Source organism: Poromitra crassiceps (assembly GCF_964638095.1).
Source record: "Poromitra crassiceps genome assembly, chromosome: 10".
Classification (NCBI taxonomy): domain Eukaryota; kingdom Metazoa; phylum Chordata; class Actinopteri; order Beryciformes; family Melamphaidae; genus Poromitra; species Poromitra crassiceps.
The window spans coordinates 30,024,638-30,048,753 of NC_139631.1; the positions used below are offsets into that span (position 1 = coordinate 30,024,638).

At 44.1% G+C, this 24,116-nt stretch overlaps 1 protein-coding gene and 1 pseudogene across 2 annotated transcripts in view; both read right to left on the reverse strand.

Moving 5' to 3' along the window:
* Nucleotides 1–3,240, reverse strand: part of LOC310784374 (multivesicular body subunit 12B-like) — a gene marked incomplete at both ends in the record, with an annotated part of 41,161 nt that extends 37,921 nt beyond the window's left edge. The window contains one exon of the mRNA XM_083645384.1: nt 3,088–3,240. Within this exon, the coding sequence (XP_083501510.1) occupies nt 3,088–3,240 (153 nt within the window). The remainder of the gene's footprint in view (nt 1–3,087) is intronic.
* Nucleotides 3,241–16,443: 13,203 nt separating this feature from the next.
* Nucleotides 16,444–19,026, reverse strand: LOC310784375 (phosphatidylinositol 3-kinase catalytic subunit type 3 pseudogene; annotated as a pseudogene). Its single transcript has one exon. The product of its transcript is annotated as a phosphatidylinositol 3-kinase catalytic subunit type 3 pseudogene (transcript).
* Between the last annotated feature and the right edge of the window lie 5,090 nt (nt 19,027–24,116).

Consider the following 24,116-nt stretch of genomic DNA (forward strand, 5'->3'; position numbering starts at 1 on the left):
ATACTGGCTATAATGGGACGACACTTGGGAAAACCATCAGAAGGTTTGTGAACTTTAGGTAACCCATAAATCACTGGCTTGATGGGGAAATCAGTGAGCAAATACTTGAATTCAGATTCACTGATGTGACCAGAAGACTTGGCTTGTTTGAGAAAACAATCAATTTCCCTTTTAAAGGACTGAGTAGGGGTCACATGGAAGTTTTTTGTAGAAATGAGCATCAGACAGCTGCCTTGTTATCTCATTGGTATACAGTTGACTATCCATCGGGGCTAACCCCCCTCCCTTATCTGCGGGCTTCACAATGATATCATGATTCTTGGCTAGAGATGATAGAGCAGACAATTCACCTGCACTGCAATTAGATCTAGAGTGAGCCCTGGGAGTCTGAAAAAGTGTCTCTACATCCCTTTCCACTAGCTTACAGAAAGTATCAATGCTGGCACAGTTAACCTGAGGACAAAATGTGCTCTTGCGTTTAAACTGGGTGTGATTGGTTGTACTGGCAACATTTTCTACATTGATGGGTAAGCTAGTTCTCTGCTTATGGTAAAAGTACTTCAGTTTAATAGAACGAAAAAATCTAAACAGTTCTATTGTCACTTGAAAAGGATTGGTAGAGGGTGTGTGGGCACAAAAGACAGACCTTTGTTAAGGATAGATGCATCTTCTTTGGTCAGTCTCTGGTCAGATAGGTTGAAGATTAAGTCCACTGGTGGTTGCCCGCTCTGGTTTGGCTTCGTAGCTGGAGTCTTCTTCCCTCTCCGGCCCCGTCTGGTCTTCTTTTGGATCCTCGGCGTTTGGAGGGCAGGCCTCTGCCCGCCGGAGCGCCTAAAAAATCCCCTTCGAATTCAGAGGGGAGGGAGGCGCTGGAGATGGAAGTGCAGGAGTCGGAGTTGGTGGCTCTTCTGGGTTTAAAATGCTTAGGCCTTTCTCTGTTCAGCATCCAGGGGTAGACCCTTCCTTCTTTATAGCCGTTGGTGTCCCTCTTGAACTTTGATATCTACTACCTGTTCACCACTAGGTCGTAACATTTGCACTATAGTGAAAAAGCATTGGAATGTCCTGTCTGTTGATGATACTGGAAAGCAGATCTTTGACTCTCTTCCCCTTTTCTCCTTTTCCAGAGCCAAGAATGTTGGGGACACACTAGTGCATCATGCAGACTCACACAGAAAACCCACCCACCAGAGACGTCTGGTCAATGCCACAGGTTTTTTCCCATGCCGCAATTGTGCTGCCTGTTCTAATGGTAAAAAGGTTAACACCTTTACCAGCTTTGTCACTAAAAAGGAGTACAAAATAAAGAAAATTATAACATGCAGTTCCACTAATGTGGTCTATCTAATCATGTGCACCAAATGTGGTATCCAATACTGTGGCAAGACTAAGAGACAGTTGAGAATCAGAATCAATGAGCATAAGAGCTCTATTCGCCGTGCTGACCCCAAATCAGCTGTAGCAAGGCACTTTGCCGATGGCAACCATTCTCTTTCTGACCTAGCTTTTTGTGGCATTGATATAATTTTTCCAAAACGTCGTGGTGGTGATGTCGACCAAGCACTTTTACAGTGCGAGTGTAAATGGATCTATTATCTCAAAACATTGCACCCCAATGGCTTGAAGGAAGAACTCGAAATGGCCTGCTTTTTGTGAATGTCTGTATGCACTACTAGTCCCATGGCCTATAATCTAATAATGTATATACTTACGTTTAGACCTCTGGTTCATGTATAGGTATGGATATGTGATTGATTGATATGATTTGTCTAACATGAGCTAGCTGTGCTGATTACCTGCCCCATGTGAGGCTCCTCCAGGTGTGCCTAATTAAGCTCTCCAGCTTGATTGAGAACTCTACAAAGACACTGCCACCAGGGCCGCCCAGTACTGCACTGACGATAGTCCAACTAGGACTGAAACGTTTGCTGCCAAGTTTGTGCCGATCCTACAATAAAATGGATCTGACTTTTTAAGACTTTTTGTCTTGTCTATAGTTCTGTGTGTGCGGGTCCTCCACTGCTTGCTATTAATATATCTGCACTGGTGACGCTAAGTTTTGATAGTAGAAATCTGGATCGATCTACTAACTCCTGTCCTACTTGGACGTGAAGAGTATTTAGAAGTTAGCCGGCATCTATTACAGAGGAAAACCAAAGCCCATAACAGCCTGTGACGAGGTGTAAGCCCTGCAGAACATGCTCGCTATTTGCACATCAACTGAAATGGGTGTGTGTGTGTGTGTGTGTGTGTGTGTGTGTGTGTGCGTGCGTGTAGTCTCTCTGCCAGTGGCTCCATTCCGATGCCAACCCACCATCATCTGCCAGAGATTACAACAAACGGGGTATGTAGGGTGGAGCAGGAAGAGGGGCGAATGTGGGGGGAGGGATCGGGGGAGGGATCGGGGGCATAGGGTGAACAGAAGAAGAAGAGTGGATCGGGAGGGAGGGAGAGAGGAAGAGGGATCTGCCCTTGAGCTTGTTTTGTGCACAAACACACTCTCTTCTCTTCGAGCCAAAGGTTTTCATTAACCAGTGGATGCTCTGTCCTAATTCAACCCATCTTTGAGTGAGTATGAAGCAAATATGGGGACAGAGTTACATGGCCGCGGTGGACATCCGCCAAAGATCATTAAACCTTAGCCTCTTGAGTGGCAACAGATAATAATAATAGTCGGGAAGTGGAATCTCCATAATCATCAAAGTAAACTCTATGAATAAGTCATCTAACAGCTCTAACACAAAACTTGCTAGCCTAACACCTTGGAAGGCTGCCATCTTCATGGCGGTGTGTTGCATTGCACACATTTCTCATTAAACTACAACATGAAGCAAAGACAAAAACTGGGCAAAAATAAAAGGATTAGACATAATCAAATCCTTCAAACAGTGATTAGCCATTTGGAGTTTGATTCTGCCATACTGCTGGCAAAAACATGTTGAGCAGTTTTGTTGGGATGGTTCCACAGACTAGTCCCAGATAGTTAGATAGTCGAGAGGTCCAAAGAAAATAAAACATCCGTCGAGGCTTAATCCACATCTTTGAAAGCAATCCTGAATGTTTCAACAGTTTGAAGCAATTACTCACGACATGGAAGCCGTCAGGGGCCTTGCTCTGTGACGCCACCACTCCCACTGCAGTGATGGGCTCTGTGGGCAGCTGCTCCTCTGCTTTACTGTGATCCAACACTTCAGACATCTCCACACCCTGCAAGCAAAGCATGAGGCCCTCAAAGATCATCTACTGCATTGGTGGTGCACTCTGCTGAAATACTGGAAGACCTTAGATTTAAGAACATTATTTGAAGGGGCATTAAGCAATCCGTGACCTGCATCAACCTCTATCAGTGACCTGTTTGTGCTATGGGGCAGTACAAATCGTACTTATTGCCTTTTACATTTGTATTTGTAATGTCTCTCATAATGTGAAAACCAAAACGTCAAATGTTATCTCCCTTGCTGCCTTGATTCTGCATTTGAGTGACCTTATTTTAAGGCAACAGGACAGCTAGACCAGAGGAAACCATAATTGCCTTCTGAAACAAAAACAAAAAAAATCTCCTCTCAAATTAACTTTTAGATACACAGAAAGTCACAGTGTAAAGCCGTAAAGGCTTTGGTTATATGTTCTATGCAATCTTTGAAAACAATGACCTGTATTTTGAGTTATGATGGGTTATAAAAGTTTGAAAGACGGTTTTACATCTACAAAGTCATGGAGAGTAGCCTAGATGTGAACTCATGGCCAGAGATGCTCACAAGTCATTTTTTGCAAGTCCAAGTCAAGTCTCAAGTCTTTGGTCACAAGTCCAAGTCAAGTCTCAAGTCTTTGGTCACAAATCCAAGTCAAGTCTCAAGTCTTTGATCACAAGTCCAAGTCAAGTCTCAAGTCTTTGGTCACAAGTCCAAGTCAAGTCTCAAGTCTTTGAGGGGCAAGTCCAAGTCAAGTCTCAAGTCTTTGGTCACAAGTCCAAGTCAAGTCTCAAGTCTTTGAGGGGCAAGTCCAAGTCAAGTCCCAAGTCTTTGATCACAAGTCCAAGTCAAGTCTCAAGTCTTTGGTCACAAGTCCAAGTCAACTCTCAAGTCTTTGAGGGGCAAGTCCAAGTCAACTCTCAAGTCCCTAAGGATGAGCGTTCTATCATCTGCTGCATGCCATCTGGTCTGCTTAGAAGACTGCATAGCTAAAACTAAGGAATTCAAAGCATGTACTGTATTATCCTCACTCCTTATCTATTAGAATACAGTAGCAGCAATGATTAGAGATGACATTAGTAGACATTTTCCGAATGTTAATGCACCAAAAAAATAAAGTAAAAGAAAAATAAAGATTGTTCACAAGTCCCAAACCTTCAAGTCCAAGTCAAGTCTCAAGTCTTTGAGGACGAGTCTCAAGTCAAATCTCAAACCCCTGTGTGTGTGACTTAAGTGCGACTCAAGTCCAAGTTTCATGTCCAAGTCCCCATCCCTGCCAGATGGTGAAACAAAAGGTGGCTTGCATCTTTAGGGCTCATGCAGGGAGAGTGGAGGAGGTTTGTCTTGGCTTGAATGACTACAACCCCACAGTATTGACGTCTCCTGCCTTATTAGGATCTAGAAGAAAAAGTATCCTCCAAATCCAGGATCCAATGACAAGTGAGACCAATGACAAAAAAGCATTTGGCGACCACCCAATGACTTCACCAAATCACAAATTAGGAGCAGCGATCACATATTTTCAAGGAAGTCCCAATCAATTGCTATCTATTCCTGTCTAAGGGAATTTTAGCCTAATGACTATGCAAGCCTTTTACAGGGTAAGTGGCTTTGTAAAGGTTCCTTTGCAATTTTATTAGATTAGGTTTAAAGCATTCTTGTACTAACTGACAAAGTTGCTGCATTCAATCTTGATGTTTACGGAATCTATTGCAATTAAGTTGATCAAATTAGGGGATTTGCTCCAGAAACAGCTGTCTCTTTAACAAATGTTAGATAGCTGTACTTATTCAAATGAAACAGGATAGCAAATTAGCTCACAGAATGAAGGATCTCTTTCTAACATGAATTTGTTCCCCATCAGTTCTGCTCTCTACCACAACATGATGGCTAAGACTCGCCCAGTCAGACCAAAGGAAAACCATCTCAACTTGCCTCTATCCCCCAAGGACAGAAAATCACTGTAATATTGCTAGAAAATACACATAGAAATGTGTATAGAGTGTCTGTTATATTCAGTAGTGAGTTTATGATTACCATAATGTACTTACATGTATTTTCTACCTCTTATGAAATCAGAAAGGAATCTTATAGTGAGTGACACCATAGGACAGGGGTCTCCAATTACTTTTCACCAAGGGCCACATTTTGCTGAGGGCCGGGGGCTCGGGGGCCGAACGGGCATTTGATGTCAGATTTATAGGAATAACTCATTTTAAATTAACAGTTGTGATGTCAGTTGTGATGTCAGCTGGCAGATGAGACACACTGCTCACTACTCTGTTTGTTTAGAGGGGGAGGGGCTCATAGCGAGATCAAAAGAGCAGTATGTATATCTTGCATGTTGCCTTCAGGTGCACTGTACTTTTTTCTTTTTTTTTTGCCATTCCAGGGGGCGCTCTATTTGGGGAACCCTCCCATAGGATATATCCATAGGGAGTTCAAATATGGAATCTATGGTGATATTATAATATTTATTAAGTATTCCTACAGTGACTGTGAAATTTGTATAGTATGACGTGTGAGGCAATGCTTTGCATGCTACTTTTCTACGTACTGCATGTCAATCATGCTAGAATCATGAGAAGATAAAACTCAACAATTGCAGCAAATTAAACAATAAGTCTTTTGCATCCTAATGAAGATTACTGGGTTATAATTTATTTTGTCTGTGCTATTTATTAGTGACTTTATAGTGACTTTATCAGTATTTTTATGTCCTATGGTATCCCTATAGTATTCTTATAGGGACTTGTGTCTGCTGTTATTTGCATAACGCATATAGGCATTTACAAATGCGTATGATTCTGATTCTCTGCTAATGCTTCGTCAGGAATAGGCTATCTCACGTGTTTCCAAATTATATGATACAGTAGGTAAGCTACATTACTAACTTTTCTTGCAGTAGTTGCAGACATAATTACAACTTGATAAATGCAACTTATTTGTTTTTCTGTAACAGGTTAATGCCTCTGACATGTGAGACATCTGTCATGAGAATATTAACGTTACACTTGTAGCCTATACCTTGTATACAAAGCAGGCTTGCTTATCTTCATACAGTAGAATCTGTATGCACAGACAAAAATGTGGAAAGATCATCATACTATTTTTCATGTCTATTGTTATTATATTTACCTGATAAACGTTGTCTCGCACTTTGGAGCGCAGTCGCCTTTTCAACTTCGGACTTCAAGACAGCGTACCTGCAGGAAGTAAATGCTTCGGTTATTTATTCAGTTTGCATCACAAGTAATTATTAACCAAAAGCAAAGTCTCTAGGCCTATCTGCGCATGGCAAGTGCATGCCGTAGTCGAGGGTCCACCTGCACTGAACTGTCATAAACTAGAGACACCCAGCCACTGTAGGTTCTTATCTTCAGCTTGAGGTTCATCACCTTGCTTTCATCATGAGTAGTTCATGGGAAATCAGAGGATCCACTGGCACTGATGAATGTGTAGGATCCTGAAAAACAAACAAAAACAAACTATATTAATTGCTGCATAAAAGGCTAAATGATATGCCAACATTGAATGCACCACAGAAAGCACTGGACTGGAGACATGTCATTCACAGAATACTGGTAAGTAACAATGAGAAGGCCTATAATGGTAAACACAAGTTTCACATTCATTCATTCATGGCACACAGAGAATGGAGGCAGAGTATTCCTGCCACACTGGCTATTCGTGGGTGCATTTCTTTGCAATGATTTTTGAGATCCAATTTGGCTATGGTAACTAAATTAAGGTTGTGCCTATACAGTAAATGTCTATCATTACGTTTATATATCTATGGGTCACCCCCTTGTGACAGTTGGTTGTCTCTAATCATCACATGCGATTACTATAATCAGATAAAAATAAGATGAGCAGCAATCTATTAGCCTAGCTGCCGTAACATTAGGTTGTACATCTCCCAGAATGCAAAAGTAAAGAAAAGCCTGCCTGGGCTGAGTGTGTACTGCCCGGGAGATCAAGGGGCGACAGATGCTTTGCCACGTTTATTATTTCTGCCCTCATCATACCCATCAAATAAATTATTTCATTTTGCAACTATTATCCTAATTTATTCAAATCATAGAATTATAGCTCTGTTTTGTGACAGTGCTCCATATGCCAAGAGGGTGTCTTGTCTTTATTGGGGCCACACAGTGTAGGCTAATGCATTTATTGGCTTGCCATGTCTTTACCTGGTGTGATCCGTTTTTTTATCCATTTATTTTTATTTACTTGGTCAAGGACACATGCGCATTGATGAACATTTACATGAAATGTAAACATGCCAGATTATAGCCATTTTGTCACATGACCAAAAACGTACACCAAGCCTCCATGTTCCCACGTGGTGAAATCAGACACACTTGCAAACTTTTTAGTAGCCTAGGTAGGTATTTGAGTTTAGGTTGTTATTTTTCATATGAAGCGGAATATTGTGGAGCTGCAGTGCACAAAGTTTCCTTCAATACAATTCAGATAAGATAATAAAACCACATTTCCGAGAGAGCACAGTGCAAGTGTGCCAAATGTACGAGTTTCATGAAGGCAGCATATCTCCCACTGTTGGGTAACGTTAGCTAGCTAATTGAACACAATGCCAATTAACAGAACAGACTTTTTCTGCACAAGATGACGAGTGGAGCTTCCCATTTCATTTGGTGTGCTGGAATACGTTCAGTAAGTAGCTACATTTGTTATAAAAACGTCCTCTTTGTGCTAGTCTCTTCTACTACATTGTGCTCTTTAACCTGAACAGGTGCAACAACAGGTCAACAGCTAGCTACTAGCTAACGCTAACCCTATTTAATAGGCTATAGCTAGCTCAGTGCTACCAACACGTCTATGGCACTAACTTTAGCTAACGTTTACTAGGTCTAGCTAACTACCGTAGTCTGAATTGAATGGCCAAACATAAGCTGTGTCTCTGTATAACTTGGAAAACGTTGTTGGTGATGTAATATTGACCAGAAAAATGAATAACGTTACCATTGCAACTGCAGCCTATCCCTTTCATCAGTGTGTGTGTGTACTGCAGCCAAGGGTTGCCAGGTTTGTGTGACAAAAACACAAAACCAGCACAATGGCAAATCAAACCCAGCAATAAATAAATAAATCCCAATACCAGAACTCAAAATATGCCTCACTGCTTTAGCACCATACTGTTTAGTGTACTATTAAAATAGTTTTCCCTCAACAGTTCTTTCACCTATAATAGGCCCTAAAATGGCCTTGTGTAATAATTAGATACAGTATATTATCATGAATAAAGTATACCTCTGTGCTGTGCTGTAGACCAGTGGTTCTCAACATTTTGTAGTCTCATGGATCCTGTGTGACAACATTTAGTTATTCCATGACGATTTTCACGGAATTGTGTTGCTAGGGAACAGTTTGGAAACCTTGCTACTGTAGCTTATGCCCTGTCAGTTATTGTTGTAGCCTACTGTACGAGCAAACGCTGCAACAGGAAAAGCCTGGGGGAAATTTGGAATGTTTATGTTGTAAAGTTGAAACCTGCATCTATAGCCTACTGTAAATTGGCAGAAGAGGAGTGTGAAACCATATGAACAGAATAGTCAGTCATAAATTTATATTCTCTCATTGGGCTAACTTCTAGTCAATTAAATAATAGTGAAATTAAAATATTAAAAAAAATTCTGGGGACCCCCTGGAAGCGGAACCGTGGTACCCCAGGTTGAGAACCACTGGTGTATTCACTGACACACAAACTTAACCTGTTGCTTTGTCTTTTCTCTTTCTCTTCCCTTTTCCCTCTTCCTCCCTCCCTGGACAACATGAATGCACTGTTTTTACTTTACTAGGTCTACCCAACCAACAATCCAACACTTCAAAAGTAGCCCAATTTTGCAGGGAGAACCCCGACCTGGCAAAACTGCTGCAGTTTTTGGGTCATCAAATGGAGTATTTCATGGTCGGCAACCACCACTCCTCTGACCACACCCCTTGTCTGGGGGCGGGGTGGACCCCCAAGATTTGTGACTACAATGTAAAAAAAAATATGGATTTGGGATTTGCAGTCTATGGACTCAATTTGAGCCCTGTGCTTAAAGTTAGTCAAGATCACGGCTAAATATAATTTTTGATTTGTTACTACTGATCAAATAATATGTGACCGTGTTTGAGTTAATGATGCTTCAATCATGAGAGACTTGTAAGACAATTTAACATCTTTATTGAATCAGAATAGACAGTTTGAGTATGGCGTATGACTCCATGATGTGACGCTCCTCTTGCTATGAGAGAGGGGGGCGTCAGTGCTGTATGAGATAGAAAATCCCCCCTAAGGGGATTTGTTTCCAACAGGAGTCATGACATTGGTGGTGATCTGGGGAGGTGGTGGGGTGAAGCTTTTGCTCTGCCGATGCTTGGATGAATGCGGGATGCTGGCACAAGGTGAGTGATGACTGCACAAGTGTGATTTAAGCTGTGGTGATGGGGGCTTTATATAGTACCAGGAGAAGGGCATTTATGATGTCATAACTGACGTCATTTGGGCAACTGACGTCACACTGCAAAGGTGACGTCATAGAGAAGGTGACGTCGGAGATGGTGACGTCATTTAGTGACGTCATTTGGGCTGAGGGGTATGACAGCATGGGGTGCTCTACCTATGCCTTTTTGGTCTACAATGATTGAAATTCAGTCTAAGACTACACTAAGTGAGATCAAGCTCACATAAATTAAACACGGTTTAATAAACATAGCCTAATCAAATAATGAGACCTCTTGTGCTGATCAGCATTTGCGGCAAACTGGAATTAAATCAATTGCCAAGAGCTCATAGGAGCAGAGAGTTACTGTATAGCTATAGCCTTTATGTGTGTCAATGAGAGAATGATGGAGGCACTCATCGAAACTGAACAATATTGTGTGCGGTTGACAGAACACCAACTATAAAGAGCCCAATATGCTGCCAGACAATGTGCTTTCATATACCATAGATACCAGTACCTCACTTATAGTATGTACAGTATCTAGCTGACATCTATATCAGTGCTGTATTATTTCTACAGAGAAATTTGCAAGAGGATTGCTCAGATGTGCATCTTTGCAAACGTCTTGTTCTCTCAGCAGATTCCCCCCTCCCTCACTTTCACATCAAGGTGTTGACAGCCCACTAAAACAGGAATGCTCACTTTATCTGGAATTTGTGGCAATGCTGAAGTTGCTAAGGTAAAATCTCAGGTGTCAGAGTGGGGGGGGGGGGGCAATCACAACACATGCTCCGGCTGAGAAGAGGTGCACCTGCTACAGTAATGGTCTAATTATGGAAAAGGTGATGAAACACTCATTGAGAGTCTGGAGATATCAGCAACACATGCTAACTGTGAAAGCCATCAGCTATTACAGTGTTTTAATGCGCCGCACATCACATGCTGAGGATGGCGGGGTGAAGATGAATGATGGCCGTGGCAGATTTCTGCGGGGGGAGCGAGAGCCGCCAATGTAGGCTGCATATATATAACATTACAGCTGGCATTTTGGAAAGCTTCATTACAACTGGGATTTCTTTTGTTCATGCTTTCTTTGATGTATGACATCACTCAGTTAAAAGTCAACACAAAGAACATTTGATCACCCTACATCGTGTATGAAATACCCTTCCCATATTTATTGGTGAAAATCCTAACAATGTTGTAATGAGTGCTACTCGGTATATAGATGACAGAAGAACACCCGGAACAAAAATGATGCCTCCGTGAATCACGTTGAACCCGACTGATAAAAACAGCAGAGGTTTTCCTTTCATGTGTAAAGGTCATTCACTGTGTTGTGTAATTCGCTGACACTAGTCTGGGGACTGAAGATGGAGATTTCTGTGTTGCCACCCCGAGAGTAATAATATCCCTATCTCAACTTGGGAAATCTACTGCGCCCCAATGTCCCCATCACCCGTATGAACCCATTACGGGCTGTGTAGAAATCTGCAGGTCTCATTTCAAATGTGACCCCCAGCCCCTCCCCTCTGTTTCTGTCTGCACATAAAGAACCCCTGTGTCTCCTGAATAGCTTATAATAACATGCTTTAAGAAGCCTACCCTTAGTGCCCCCATAGGATACGGCCTTGCAAGGCTTTATAATAGCCATGCTTTTTTGCAATTAAAGGTCAGTTTGGTAGTCTTTGGCTGAAAAATCTCCCCGAAACATGATGGCTTTGCCAAATGTGATTCAATCTCTCGTTTATGCCATCTGTTTTCTTGGCCGAGCGCTGGAATGCATACGTTGAAAATGTAGCTCTTTCCCCGATCAACCGAACCTGTCTCGTTCATTTTGTGATTGGACACATTTGTTGTCACAGCCAAATAAAATCTAGGAAAGGATACATTTTTCAAATACCAAAAGATAATGGTGGATTACCTTCCTAGATCAGACAGAAGGGCTTTGTTTGGCCTATATTGTGCATTTTCAAGACTATATATCCATTTCAGTGATGCATCTAGAGCCACAATGTTGTCCCCTTAAATTCTCAAGCTCCTGGAGATACACCATGGCCAGGCCCAAGTCATTTCTTTGGTAACATTTTATATGCCCTCACTTATGATCTGCTACCACCTTACACTTAATCACCCAACTCAACATCACACCCCCCCCCCCACAGCCCCACACACGCGCACACGCACACACACACACACACACACACACACACACACACACACGCACATATACTTTCCCCCGTCTGGTGGGGAGTCTGGACTGCTCCGACTGACTGCGCCTCACTGCCCTTGTGCAGTGGTGTGCCAGTTGTGCCTTCCCCCATCGCTGTGAATGCCACCATCTGGTGTGCCACGTGGACATCATAATCTCCCCTTAATTACATTAGCAGTGCAATCAGTTACTGCATTACAAGGCCGGGCGAAGAGCTTTTAAATCTTGGAGGAAATCATAAATAATTGCACTAAGTACCCAGCGCCAGATGTGCGTGCCAACTTGGCTGGCATGAGATAAATAGTAACCTCAACAACGGTGTTCAATATCGACTCGGCAAACATTTTTTGGACAGTATCGTCCCCTTGTCCTTTTGCTCTCTCGTCCCCGTCCTCGTCCTTTCCCGTCGGATTCTCTTGCTGGTGTGTTAAAGCACAGGGAGAGGGCGTCGGCGTCTCTGACTGTACAGTCACCTACCTGTTGCTGCACTATTTATTTCCCCACCACACTGACTGATGGCATCCAGGAAACAGTCTGTAACCAGGTGTTTTACAGCGTCACCGTTCAGTCCATTACTACATCCTTCAATCATCCTTTAGTCGGTCATGTAATTGGCTGTAGCCTGTTTCACAGGCATCTTGCATGGGAAATTGAAATGCTTTATGGATTTTGAATAGTTACGTTTCGTGTGTGCGTGGGCGCGCGCGCGCCTATGTGTGTGTGGGTGGGTGGGTGTGTGTGTGACAAGAAGGCAATGCCCATTATGAGGCAGCATCATGTCTTTCTCCTTGGAGGGGATGTTGTGTTGTGTTGCATGGCACTTCTCACTCATCTTCCTGTCATGTTTGTGGTCCCCAGGGCTGCTCATACTGACACACATCTCACTTAGTTCATGGCCAGCCCAGGGCATCTCCTTTTACCCGTTGGCTAGACAGTGCCAGTGAAATACAATGCTGTCAGTAGTACACCAATGGACACCGAAAGTTTTGAACAACAACTTTGCAACGAAACTATGGTAGTTTTCAATTTTACGTGTAGATTACATATTTTCTGTGAAAGGTGGCAAGAGGAGGGGAGGATAAAGGGACTCTATGATTTTGTTTTTAAATCAATTAAAGCAATGTGTTTTGTAATATTGATTCAGGATTTTATTGTACTAATGCAGTGCCCGTTCCCCTCCCTCCCACAGACACACACACACACATGGAACGTTAGCATAGCCAGGCACAGCGCACTATTAAATTAATTGCGAGCGAGCGAGTGTGTGTGTGTGTGTGTGTATGTGAGAGAGTGAGAGAGAGCGTGCGAGAGAGAGAGAGTGGCAAAGGGAGTGAGGTGACCAACACATTTTCCCGGTAAAATACAGTCTTTCTGAACACCAGACCTACAGTAGCAGAAAGCCTGTTAAAGGCCCTACATGTACAAATCTGGAAGAAATTAATGTGCATAAAGTGTTTTTTATTACCAATGACTGAATTCTCCGTAATGTAACTTAAAAATAGAGACCAGCCGCGTCTCTGCGTCCAGCCTATGCTGTGCTGAATTCTATGAGCAGACTCTGGGAGGACTCGGGCCTGTGACGTTTCTGCGCGTTCCCGAGCCTGCCTCAGCGCTTCAGCCAGTAAATACACCAAACGGCAACATTTTGACCAACGTTGGGAGGGGGAACTACAGCTGGGGCTGTTTCCGGTTCATGGAAGGACCTTTTACATTAGTGTTAGCTTGTTGTATTAGCTTGTTGTGTTAGCTGCTGTTTACCTCGAAACTTACTGCAGAAGACCTTATACCTCTGTGTTGTTACCAGAATAAACGGCTGGCTGGTGATGATCAAAAAGTGATGCATAAAATGACTGTGACAAATCTATTGACTTGTGATATTGTGATTTTGGCTGGCTATTAGATAACGTTAATGCAGCTAATGCAGCTAACTAATATAGCTAATCGATTTACCACCCAGAACCTCTTTATGTCACCGTCTGTCTTGTGTGGATAATGTAACAGTTGTAAATATGCCTAATGTTACTACCATTATGGTTATGAAATATTGTTTGGTTGCAGTAACAACTCCCTGTTCGCTTGGTGGCGTCCAGCTCACACCAGACCCAGGCAGTTATCTCTTGGCTCATGCTAAAATTAGACTTGGCTCATGCTAACAGTTGTCCACTTCACCACAGCCAATGCAAGTCAAAACACGACCAAACGTGCCACAATAACATTGGCTAATTCGTCCAGAATCCTTCCCGGCTGATCCTTGTACTGATCTGGCCGATAAATTGGCCGGGCTGCCATTTTCACGTTTTTTCAGCTAATGTTACGAAGCAACCAACACCTCCTATGCGGTCAGCCTGTCACTGTTTTGGCCAGGCAGCTGCCGGGCTCGTACGAGTACGGTGCACGCGCGCATTACCTGCAATGCAAAAATGGCCCCCGTTTTGCAAGGTAAAGCAATCTCCCTCTGTGCCATAAAGCAGTCCAGCTGCTGATGGTCTTCCCATTGGGTGTAATTTCTTGATTATACAGTACTAATGTCTCAAAGCCAGATAGCATGTACAGGTAGGGTTATATCACAGAGTTAGTAGCTAACCAAGATTTTGACATTCTGACACCCTGTTCCCATAAACTACAGAAGTATGCTGGCATGGCAGTGCGAAGACATGTACAGCAAATGAACCAAACATTTATTAATTATACATTTGTTTCTTTCTGGCACCAGAAGCAGAGACACATGCACTGGGAATATGGGCTCTGATTGGTCGATTGGCCAGATGCGATGCTGGACAACTTTGCCCCCAAAAAAGGACGACCTACTACACCAAACCCAAGTGGCACGCTTACAAGGTAAGAGTAAACATGGCATCCCCTACAAATAATGCACACTCCTCCTCTGGGCCAATCAGTAGAAACTGTATTTGGACGGCATAGTGGCTCAGTGGTTAGCACTGTTGCCTCACAGCAAGATGGTCCCAGGAACCTCGGTCCGTCCCAGGTCCTTTCTGTGTGGAGTTTGCATGTTCTCCCCGTGTTCGTGTGGGTTTCCTCTGGGTGCTCTGGTTTCTTCCCACCATCAAACCCTAACAACAAATGTATGTTAGGGTTAATGCTCCTGTCAGTGACCCTGACCAAGGCACTGACAAAAGAACTGGAGTTGGTCCCCGGGTGCTGCACTGCGGCCGCCCACTGCTCCTAGTTCTAGGAAGGTTCCTAGTAGAGGATGGGTCAAATGCAGAGGATGAATTTCCCCATGGGGATAAATAAAGGATAACTTAATTTCTCGGGCCATCTCAGCTTCGTTCGGGTAGCTAAGCTAACGTGGCTAACGTAGTCTGGGACTGGGTCTGCCAAAGTCACTGTGTGTGTAATTACAGAAAAAAAGGCTTCATGTTCATTTGCTGTTTTGATGCAATACAAGCAAAACTGGTAAGATCTTTGTTTAATGGCAAAGAATATCATCACAACTTCTCAAGTTGATTATGGTACCCATTCAATCCTCTTCATCACGCCCTCTCCCTGTCCATGGGATTTCATTCACCATTCATTTTTCCATAGATCTTGCGTAAAATACTTATAAAAATGGTTTTACTTGGTCAAACCAAGCGATTCAACTATACTTTGAATCAGGGGAGTCCATGTAAAATTTGACTCGGAAATCTCTATTTTTTAAGGGGTGGGCGAATTTCAACGAAAAGTCGATTTTGGCCCAGCGAATTTCGACTAGTGTTTTTGCTAGAAATGCCCATCCCTAGTGTGTACTAAAATGTGGGAAGCCCGATAGTGAGGTAGCTCAGTGGATTGACGATAAGGTAGAATTGTGCAATGTAAAGAAGGAGCAAGCCAAGTGCCTACACTGTGAGGGGAATCATGATGCGGCATCTGCTCAGTGTCCATGAAGAAAGGAGGGAAGTGAAGTGAACAAGATCAGAGAAGAACAGGGGTTATCATATGCTGAGGCTGCTAAGTGGAGAGGGGAAAGAAACAAAGAAAGGGTGGAAGTACATAAGGAACCGGAGAAGAAAAAGGGACGGAACTAGTCAGAGTAACGTGATCTGCATGGACAAGAAGCAATTCCTGGCCTTCATTGCCATGGTTATGACTTGTGCTGCTGGTTTGAGTGGGAAGACGGAGGTGATTGAGATCGTGCTTGGCACTGTTCAGAGGTTCCTGGAGGGGGTGGATGTATCTGGAACAGGGATAGGTGGCCTGGAATTGGCTCCAGAGTGCAGTTGTCTCCCAATAGGGGATTGTGTCCCTTCAGCGGTGTTCCGCATGTGCGGCAGCATTTTCATTTACTTGTATCAACATTCTTTTATTTGGACATACAGTACATTTCATTCATGAATTTAATAATGAATGTACATGATATATACATGAGCAAACAACGACATCCAAGTCCTTGTTTAGCTATCTTGCAGTAACGGTTGGCAGTGCATTATTGGCCTCTTTTAACAGTGTCATGGGGGTGTCTTTCTTTCTCTCACACACATGACATCAGTAGGGACAAAGCCAAAAGACGTGTTTCTACCATTACGGTTCTGTGCGTCTGACGGTCTAGTTCAGCTTGATCTCAGCAGCCTTTCTGTTCTGCTCATCAGCACCAATACTGAGCAAACTTGTGTATCTGCTCGACCACAGCAGCAAACAGAGCACCCACACTCTCATCAATCAGACCCTGCATGTAATGGACCGCCTCTTCATCTGACAGGTCCAAACGGAACTTGTCCTGCACCTTCTTAACAGTCTTGTCAGGCTCCAGAGCAATGTCAGGGATATTGGCATCCACCATGAGAGAGAACAGATTCAAGATCAGGTTGGAGTATCTCCTGAGGTGTAGGAAGGCGGTGTAGCACTGCTTCCTGAACTCCTGGTACTGCTCGCTCTGCATGCCTCCCATCCCCTCCACCATCTCCTTACTCAGCTTCATGGGCGGCGGCAGGGGCTTGGGGTCACGACCCAGGATGTAGCCAAAGTCGACGTGGAACAGCTTCCCAGTCTTGGTGAGTAGCAGATTGTCAAGGTGTCTGTCTCCAACTCCCAGGATGTATGTGATGACACAGTAACCAGCACAGCTCTTGACATAGGTGTCCATCACCTCTGAGCTGATGCCATAGGGTCCTTTTTCACTGGGAGCGTGCTTTCTGAAGAAGCTCTGGATATTGTCCTCAGTAGCCAGGACTTCAGCAACAGGAACAGACTGGACAAACTTCACAAAACCGTGCTTGGTGCTGGTGGCCAGCACTTTATAAGGCGTCAACTTCAGGTCCAGGTTCTCTTTCCTCAACAGTTTGTCCATGAGCGAGATGATCTGCAGGATGAGCTGGTCCTGCCTCAGGTCATCTCCATGTTTGAAGATGACTGGGTACATGGCTCCATTCTCTGTCTTGAAGATTAGCTTGGCTGGCATCAGAGCGCTCTTGAACAGTGTGGCAGTCTCGGGGACGATGCCTCTGATCCAGACTTGAGGTTCCAGCGGCAGAGGGATGGGCTCGATGTCTGACAGGTTCACCTTTTCGTTGTCGGCCAGCAGAGCCTGCAGACGCTCTGTCTTCTTCTTGTGATTGCCACTCTCTCTCTGCACGGCCTTCATCAGCTGCACCAGTCTCTCCACAAAGGTCTGCTGGGCTGCCAGTAGCGAGCACATCACCCGCACACTCTGGCTGAGCCTCTTCATGACGTTGAGGTACATCTCGTGGGTCTTGAGGTCTCTCTGCTGAGTGGCCTGGTCCTCATACTCCACTATCACATACCAGTACAAGTAGTTGGCAAGCGTAGAGTTCTTGCAGGCACGAGAGATGAGAAATGTGCACAGATCTTGCTCTAGATTCGGCGCCGGGGAGGGCACAGACAGGCCAGACAGAGTCTGGGAACTGTCCAGATCCTCCAGCCCAGAGCTCTCTCCAAGGCCTTGACTGTCTCTCTTGCTGCCTGGCTCCAGGCCTCCCTGGATGTCACTGAAGTTCTCATATTTCAGGGCTTGGACCAGCTGGGGGAGGTACATCAGTAGGTCCTCATCATCCGCCTGCTTCAGGCGCGCCACAGCATAGCGCCTGACAGTGGGGTTGGTGAAATGCGAGGACAGCAGCTCGAGGGAGTCTTCCACATCCATGGGCTTCCACTTCCGCAGCAGCTCCAGGGCCTGTTTGGCCTCCTGGGGCCGTGCCCAGTTCACACACTTCAGAAACTTTGTCAGTGCCTTCTCCTGTGTGGTGAGGTAGTATCTGAACTTCCACACCAGGTCCTGCTCTTCAGAGCTCAGCTGCTTGGTTGGAGGATAGCTCACTATGATGTTGAGCTGGTCGCGCATGGCAGCGTTGGGCTTCAGGTCGTAGTCCGACGGGCCGCTGCGGAGGCTACGTGCCAGTTTGTGGTGCTTACTCTCTACTAGGTTTTCCATGCCCATCTGTGGATCCGGGACTTTGACGATATCACAGCTGGTTAGAACGGGCGACGCATCGTCTCCATCCTTTTCATAATAGACAATACTGTACTCTTTCCCATTTGTTTTGACACAAGGAAACTCCACCATGAGGTACATCAAGTTGGATCTGCGCTTCTCACTCTCGTTTATCTTCTCAATCTCTCTGAAGGTCAGGCGGTCCAGCCAGTCTACCTTCACCATGTGGCCCTGACGATGGGCCTTCGTCAGCTTGGCCAACCTGCCCATCTTGTCATCTTCCAGGGTACTGCTGGTGTGTCCTGGTGTAGTGGTGGGCTCCCCTCCGTCCCCCTCTACCCCCGGCCACACCTTCAGGTCGTGCATCCCTTGCTGGAACATACCATATTTGCCAAAGAGGGTGACGGTGGTTCCACCGACGGGGACGGCTTTGCCCGGCCCGTAGACGTCCCACACTGTGAAGGCAACCTGGGTGCTCTGGGGAAGGTCTGGGTACTTGACTGGCAACCGCAGCCACTCGTTCCAGTTCCAGCGCGTGCTGAACGCCTTGTAGGAGGTGCTGACAGGCAGGGCGAGGGGCTTCCCCTCAGCGTACACCTGGCAGGTGACGTAGAGGTCCGAGCACTTCTCCTGGTACAGGCCAGAGAAACGCAGCATCGGGTCCTGCAGCAGCGCCTTGTAGCTCTTCTGCTCTCGCTTGCCCTCCAGACTGCCTATTTTAAGTTGAACGTTAATGTCCAAGTCACAACTGTAGACATAGTTAAATTTGTTAGTGTCCATCTTCCGACAGCAAATACAAATTCTATATAAAACCGGACACGCTAAAATCCCCAACGGTCAGTGCAAAAACATTCCCCAGCACCCAGCCTAAACTCTGGATAGAGGGTCAGGCTTGATTGACTGGGCTGTGAGCACCTCATCTGACATCACTGATGATGTCATAGGATTATGCATGTTGATTGGGTTCGATCACTGATGACGTCACAATGTCTATGACATCACTGATGATGTCATAGGTGTTTTTTGGAGGGTGGGTAGAAAGAAAATGCCTATGTGGTGCTTTCAACCTGTACTTTCTTCTTGTAAATAAGGTATGAAATCTGCAAAATGGCACTCTACGACAATCTGTCTCCTAGATGGTGATATTGATATTAACATGTACAATGCCCATTTCAATTTGATCGCAATCTGGCCTTCAAAAAAGCTTTATTTAAATGAACGGGTGTCTCCTCAACCAAACAACGTGAGGATAAAAAGGGAGCATGAGTGAAGAAAGAGAATTACAGGTATTGACTAAATACATCTTATCATTTATCATAATTTCTCCATCCACTTTGTCACGGCTTCAGCATTTAAGGAAGATAGATGATTCAAGATGTTGTCCCCTCTTTCATACTTTCCGTGCTCTGGGAAGTGTGTCCAATATGGACTTACTTTACCCCTTTGCTATTCTGTTAGTATGCGTTTGTCACTTCCTAGTCATAGCATCTGTTATTTATTTATTTATTTATTTATTTATTTATTTATTTATTTATTTATTTATTTATTTATTTATTGTTCTGTACTGTCTGCACTCTAAGGACATCTGACATTTGGACTTTTTAACCTATATTATGTATTTAATGGACAGTATTTATTTATATACAGGCCCTTTCTTTGCAGCAGCCAGCAAGCTCATTTTGTATTCTCCATCTTGCCAATAACAAATAGTTAGAGGGCACTATGTCAAATTACTACACTGGTGTTTTAGCTGGCTAAGCGGTTGATGTATGTTATCCGGGGAGTTTTTTGAAGTAGCACAATGTTAGTGTAGTGCCATTAGGAGGCAAGATTGTGAAAGGTGTGGCATTTGCTATGCTACATCCCAGTGGGCATTCTGCTGAGGTGGTCGGCTCGGCAAGGGCGGCCATTAATATCTCAGAGGGAGTATTCCCACGGCGAGGTGACTGGTTGGAGAAGGTCCTGCTCCAACATAGACACCTATGAGCAGGAAAGTTCAGAAAAAGTGCTGACTTACTCATAAGCTTGGACAGCGCCAACCATCTGCTCTCCCACTAACTAATGTGAAATAAACGCTGGGAACAAATCTGCAGGACGTGTATGATATACCGTCCAATTTTTCACACAAAGAGCTGCTTCCTGCATCTAAAATTAATCAAATCACACACCACACACATACAGATGTAAACAGATACACGTCAAAGAAACGGGGAATACAGAGAGTTATTAGTTTAATAAGATATAACAATATACTTAAGTTATCACGGCATCAGAGCTCTGTCTTTCTTTTTTTTTTTTTTTTTAAGATACAGTGATCTTCACATCCATGAAACACATAGGACTTTGTCACTCAACTCTCTTATGTATTTGAATGTGTTGTTTGCCCTGGTGTGGTGATTTAGAGGGAACATTTGATCAGAGCTAGCCAAGCAAGCATGGTCCACCAGGGAGCCCGGGCATTTTATAAGGGTATAAATAATCAATGACACTGCATCTGTAATGGCCTGTAATGCAGTTTGTTAACTCCGGCACTCCACCCCACCCCCAACCAGAATGGCACGTTTGTCGCTCGCACAATAGAAAAGGATTGCCATGGCTAATTGACAGGGCAAGGGAATCTCTCTTCTCTTCTCTTCTCTTCTCTCGGTCTCTCTATCTCTTCCTCGCTTTCTCTCTACCCATACGACCCATGGCTACTCTTATATCATACAACAAGGTACCCGCTTGGGTTATTGTCTCAGTCATCTTTAGCTTTTGAACCATGCAGAACATAGTTATTTTGTGTGCACGCTTCGGAAGTGCCATATGCACATTTTCTCGTCAGGATGCCATGTAGAGAGAATGGAAAATAAAGGTCATAAAATCCTTATTATGATGATCAGTAACTGAAGCATGCATCACTAACAGTGAGATCATGTTTCCCACCGTGACTCCCTATTTATCTTGTGTCATTTGAATTGTCGCTTATTGTGAGCGTCAATCTCGGATTAACTTTTATTGCCCATTAAAAAGCTGAACACACTTAATGGCTCGAAACGTTTGCCAAAAAGTTTAATATTTGTGACCTGAAATGGCACAGCAGTAGTACACACATGTGAACTTGTTTTTAATGAATGTGGTTAGTGAAATGGTTGATAAGCTAAAAAAAAAAAACGTAAACGAGTAAAAAAAAAATTGACTATAAAGTGCGTTCAATGTTGTGCAATTCTGTATATCATGTAAACTGATTTTCAAACACATGTACGCTATGCCATTACTGTTGTATTCATGTCACGTATGGAACATATTTTCAGACAAGAAGAAATACCAAAACACCACATACATGCACACAGGCACTCCCCACGCGCATACTGTACACCCACAGCTGAACATGATAGATATTTTGAGTTTCACCCCCTCCCCCTCATCTCACCCATGAGCCTCTGATTTCCATGATTATTAATATCTGCCTGTTTAATTTTCGGCTCTGTCATAATGTGTCGGCCTAAACTACAAGAGACAATCCCTTATTGATTACTTTCCCAGCAGCCCCGGCGCATGCCCCAGCTGATCACGCCTCTCATGCACAGACATCTCATGCATTTCAGATAATAAGCCGCTGCTCTGGAGTTGAAACAAATTGGATGTGCAGTCAGTCACTGTCCAAGTGAATCATGTTGCAGTCTGTCAGTGGACTAGGCTTGGATTATCATCTTACCCAACCGAGGCAAAAAGAGGGAGAGAGAGAGAGAGGGAAAATGCCACGAGCACCTGCCGGGATGGCAGGGTGGTATCATGCTATATACTGTATGTGAGCATGGTTCCCAAATTGTTCCTATAGAGTTATATAGTGGGATTATTGATCATCATGTGTTCCGTTTATATCCTACTGTATATCTATACATTAATATTTGTAAAGTGATGCACATACGTGAAGGGAAGATTTGAAATGGATTTAACACGGGTTGAAACTTTATGTATGTTTTTCTTGCCCTAAAACGATCTATAACCAAAACTTGACCATGGAGTCGGAGTCATATCTGGCAGCTTAGTGCAATATCTATATGGGGATAATGATAAAGAAATAGCATTGTATTTATCTAAGGCCCTTAGTAAATAAAATGTCTTCTCCTTAATCAAATCACTCCCACTAACGAACTGTATTTTTAAATCACCATTAAAGCTTTAGTGCGGACATTTTGTAGTGCGTAACTTTTGTCTCCCCCTTCTGGGAGGGAGAGGATCTACATGCTGTTCTCGAGTCTTTCCTTTGCTTTTTGCTGTCACTAGGCATCTCGTGTGCTGCGCACGTTTGATTCCTACACTCGGCCACTGCGCTGGCTCGCTAGCTCGGGCGTTACGTGGCCTCGCCCGCCCTGCAGCTCACCAAGCTGCTCACCAAGCTGGCCCTGCAGCGGCCTCGCCCACCCTGCAACTCGCCGAGCTGGCCCTGCAGCTCGCATATGCAGCTCGCCTGCTGTGTGGCCTTGCCTGCTCTATAGGCACGCATGTGTGTTGCTCACAAAATGTTATTGCCCTTAAGTTTACATGCATGCGTCGCGTGTGTGTGTGCCCCTTAAGTTTACATCCATCAGTGTCTTATGACATCACTGATGACATTATCAGTGGGACAAAAATTGAAACAGAGAACACAGAACAAACATTGCCCACATTCCCCTTTTATATACTACTAGGGATATCATGCGTTACGCGCGCTCAATTCCTAGGCTCGCCCAGTGTGCGGACTCACTAGCTTGGCCGCTGCGCGGCCTCGCCCGCCCTGCAGCTCGCATACGCAGGTCCCCACCACTTTGGAAAGTGGTGGGGACATTTGCAGGGTGTCCGCAGAACCCCCCGGGACGGTCCAGGGGCAAGGGATCCCTTTGAAAATGGCCATGCCAATTTTTTCCCTTGCCTAAATTTTGCTTAAATTTGGAGTGTTATTTACACTCTTTTACTTCCCGACATGCTAGGTTGACAGCGAGTTGGTACCAATCGATTCTTAGGTCTTCTATAAGGTATAAGAACCATCATGCTAGCTTAAAAAATGAGCCCACCACAGCGTCCGAAAGAAAGTAATATTGGTTGCGGATAAAAAAAAAAAGTGGTGGGGACAATTTTAGCTCCTCAGAAAAGTCCCACCCATCCCCCCCATATCCTACGCCCATGCCGGGTGACATGAGATTTAAAAACTCTGGTACTGTGAAATACAGAGATAGTTATTATGGGAACTTTGGAAGTAACAGACGCTCATTTATATGTAAAAGTTATGCAATATAGAGCTTTAAATTCAAGTCTAATTTTGCCTCCCTTTATTTGACTCTACTTATTTTAGAGCTGTGCAGCTCCAAACAAACATGATTGGGATCAACTTCCATGGCTGGCATATCATTTTGACTATTGTAAGGCCAAGTACTAGCTTTCAGCACAATCAGTCATAGCATTTTGAAAAGTTCCCATGGGAGGAATTTGCCAAAGTATAGACGAAACAACTCATTAGTCCTCTGAATCGATGAAGAGTAAAGGCCTTATTAGAACCAAACTTTCATTTACAGGACAATTTAATATAATGCATAAAAATCTGGACTCAGTCAGAAGAAGAGTCAGTATTGAAATGGTCTTGCTGTTGATGCAAATGAAATTGGCAACATTATGTCAGTTGGTGGCCCCTGAATATTCAGTATATTTTCTAACCTGCCAACAGCTTTCACTATAGCACAATATAACTTGCGAACCCACAATTGTAGATGCTATAAGCACCATGCTCCATGCTCATGTTATACTATACATGGACAAGGCGTCGACTGTGCCAAAACCATTTCCAACAGCATACAATGCCGCTATTGTATTTACTTGCTTGGGATTCTGCAACAGGAGAGAAAATAAAGCAT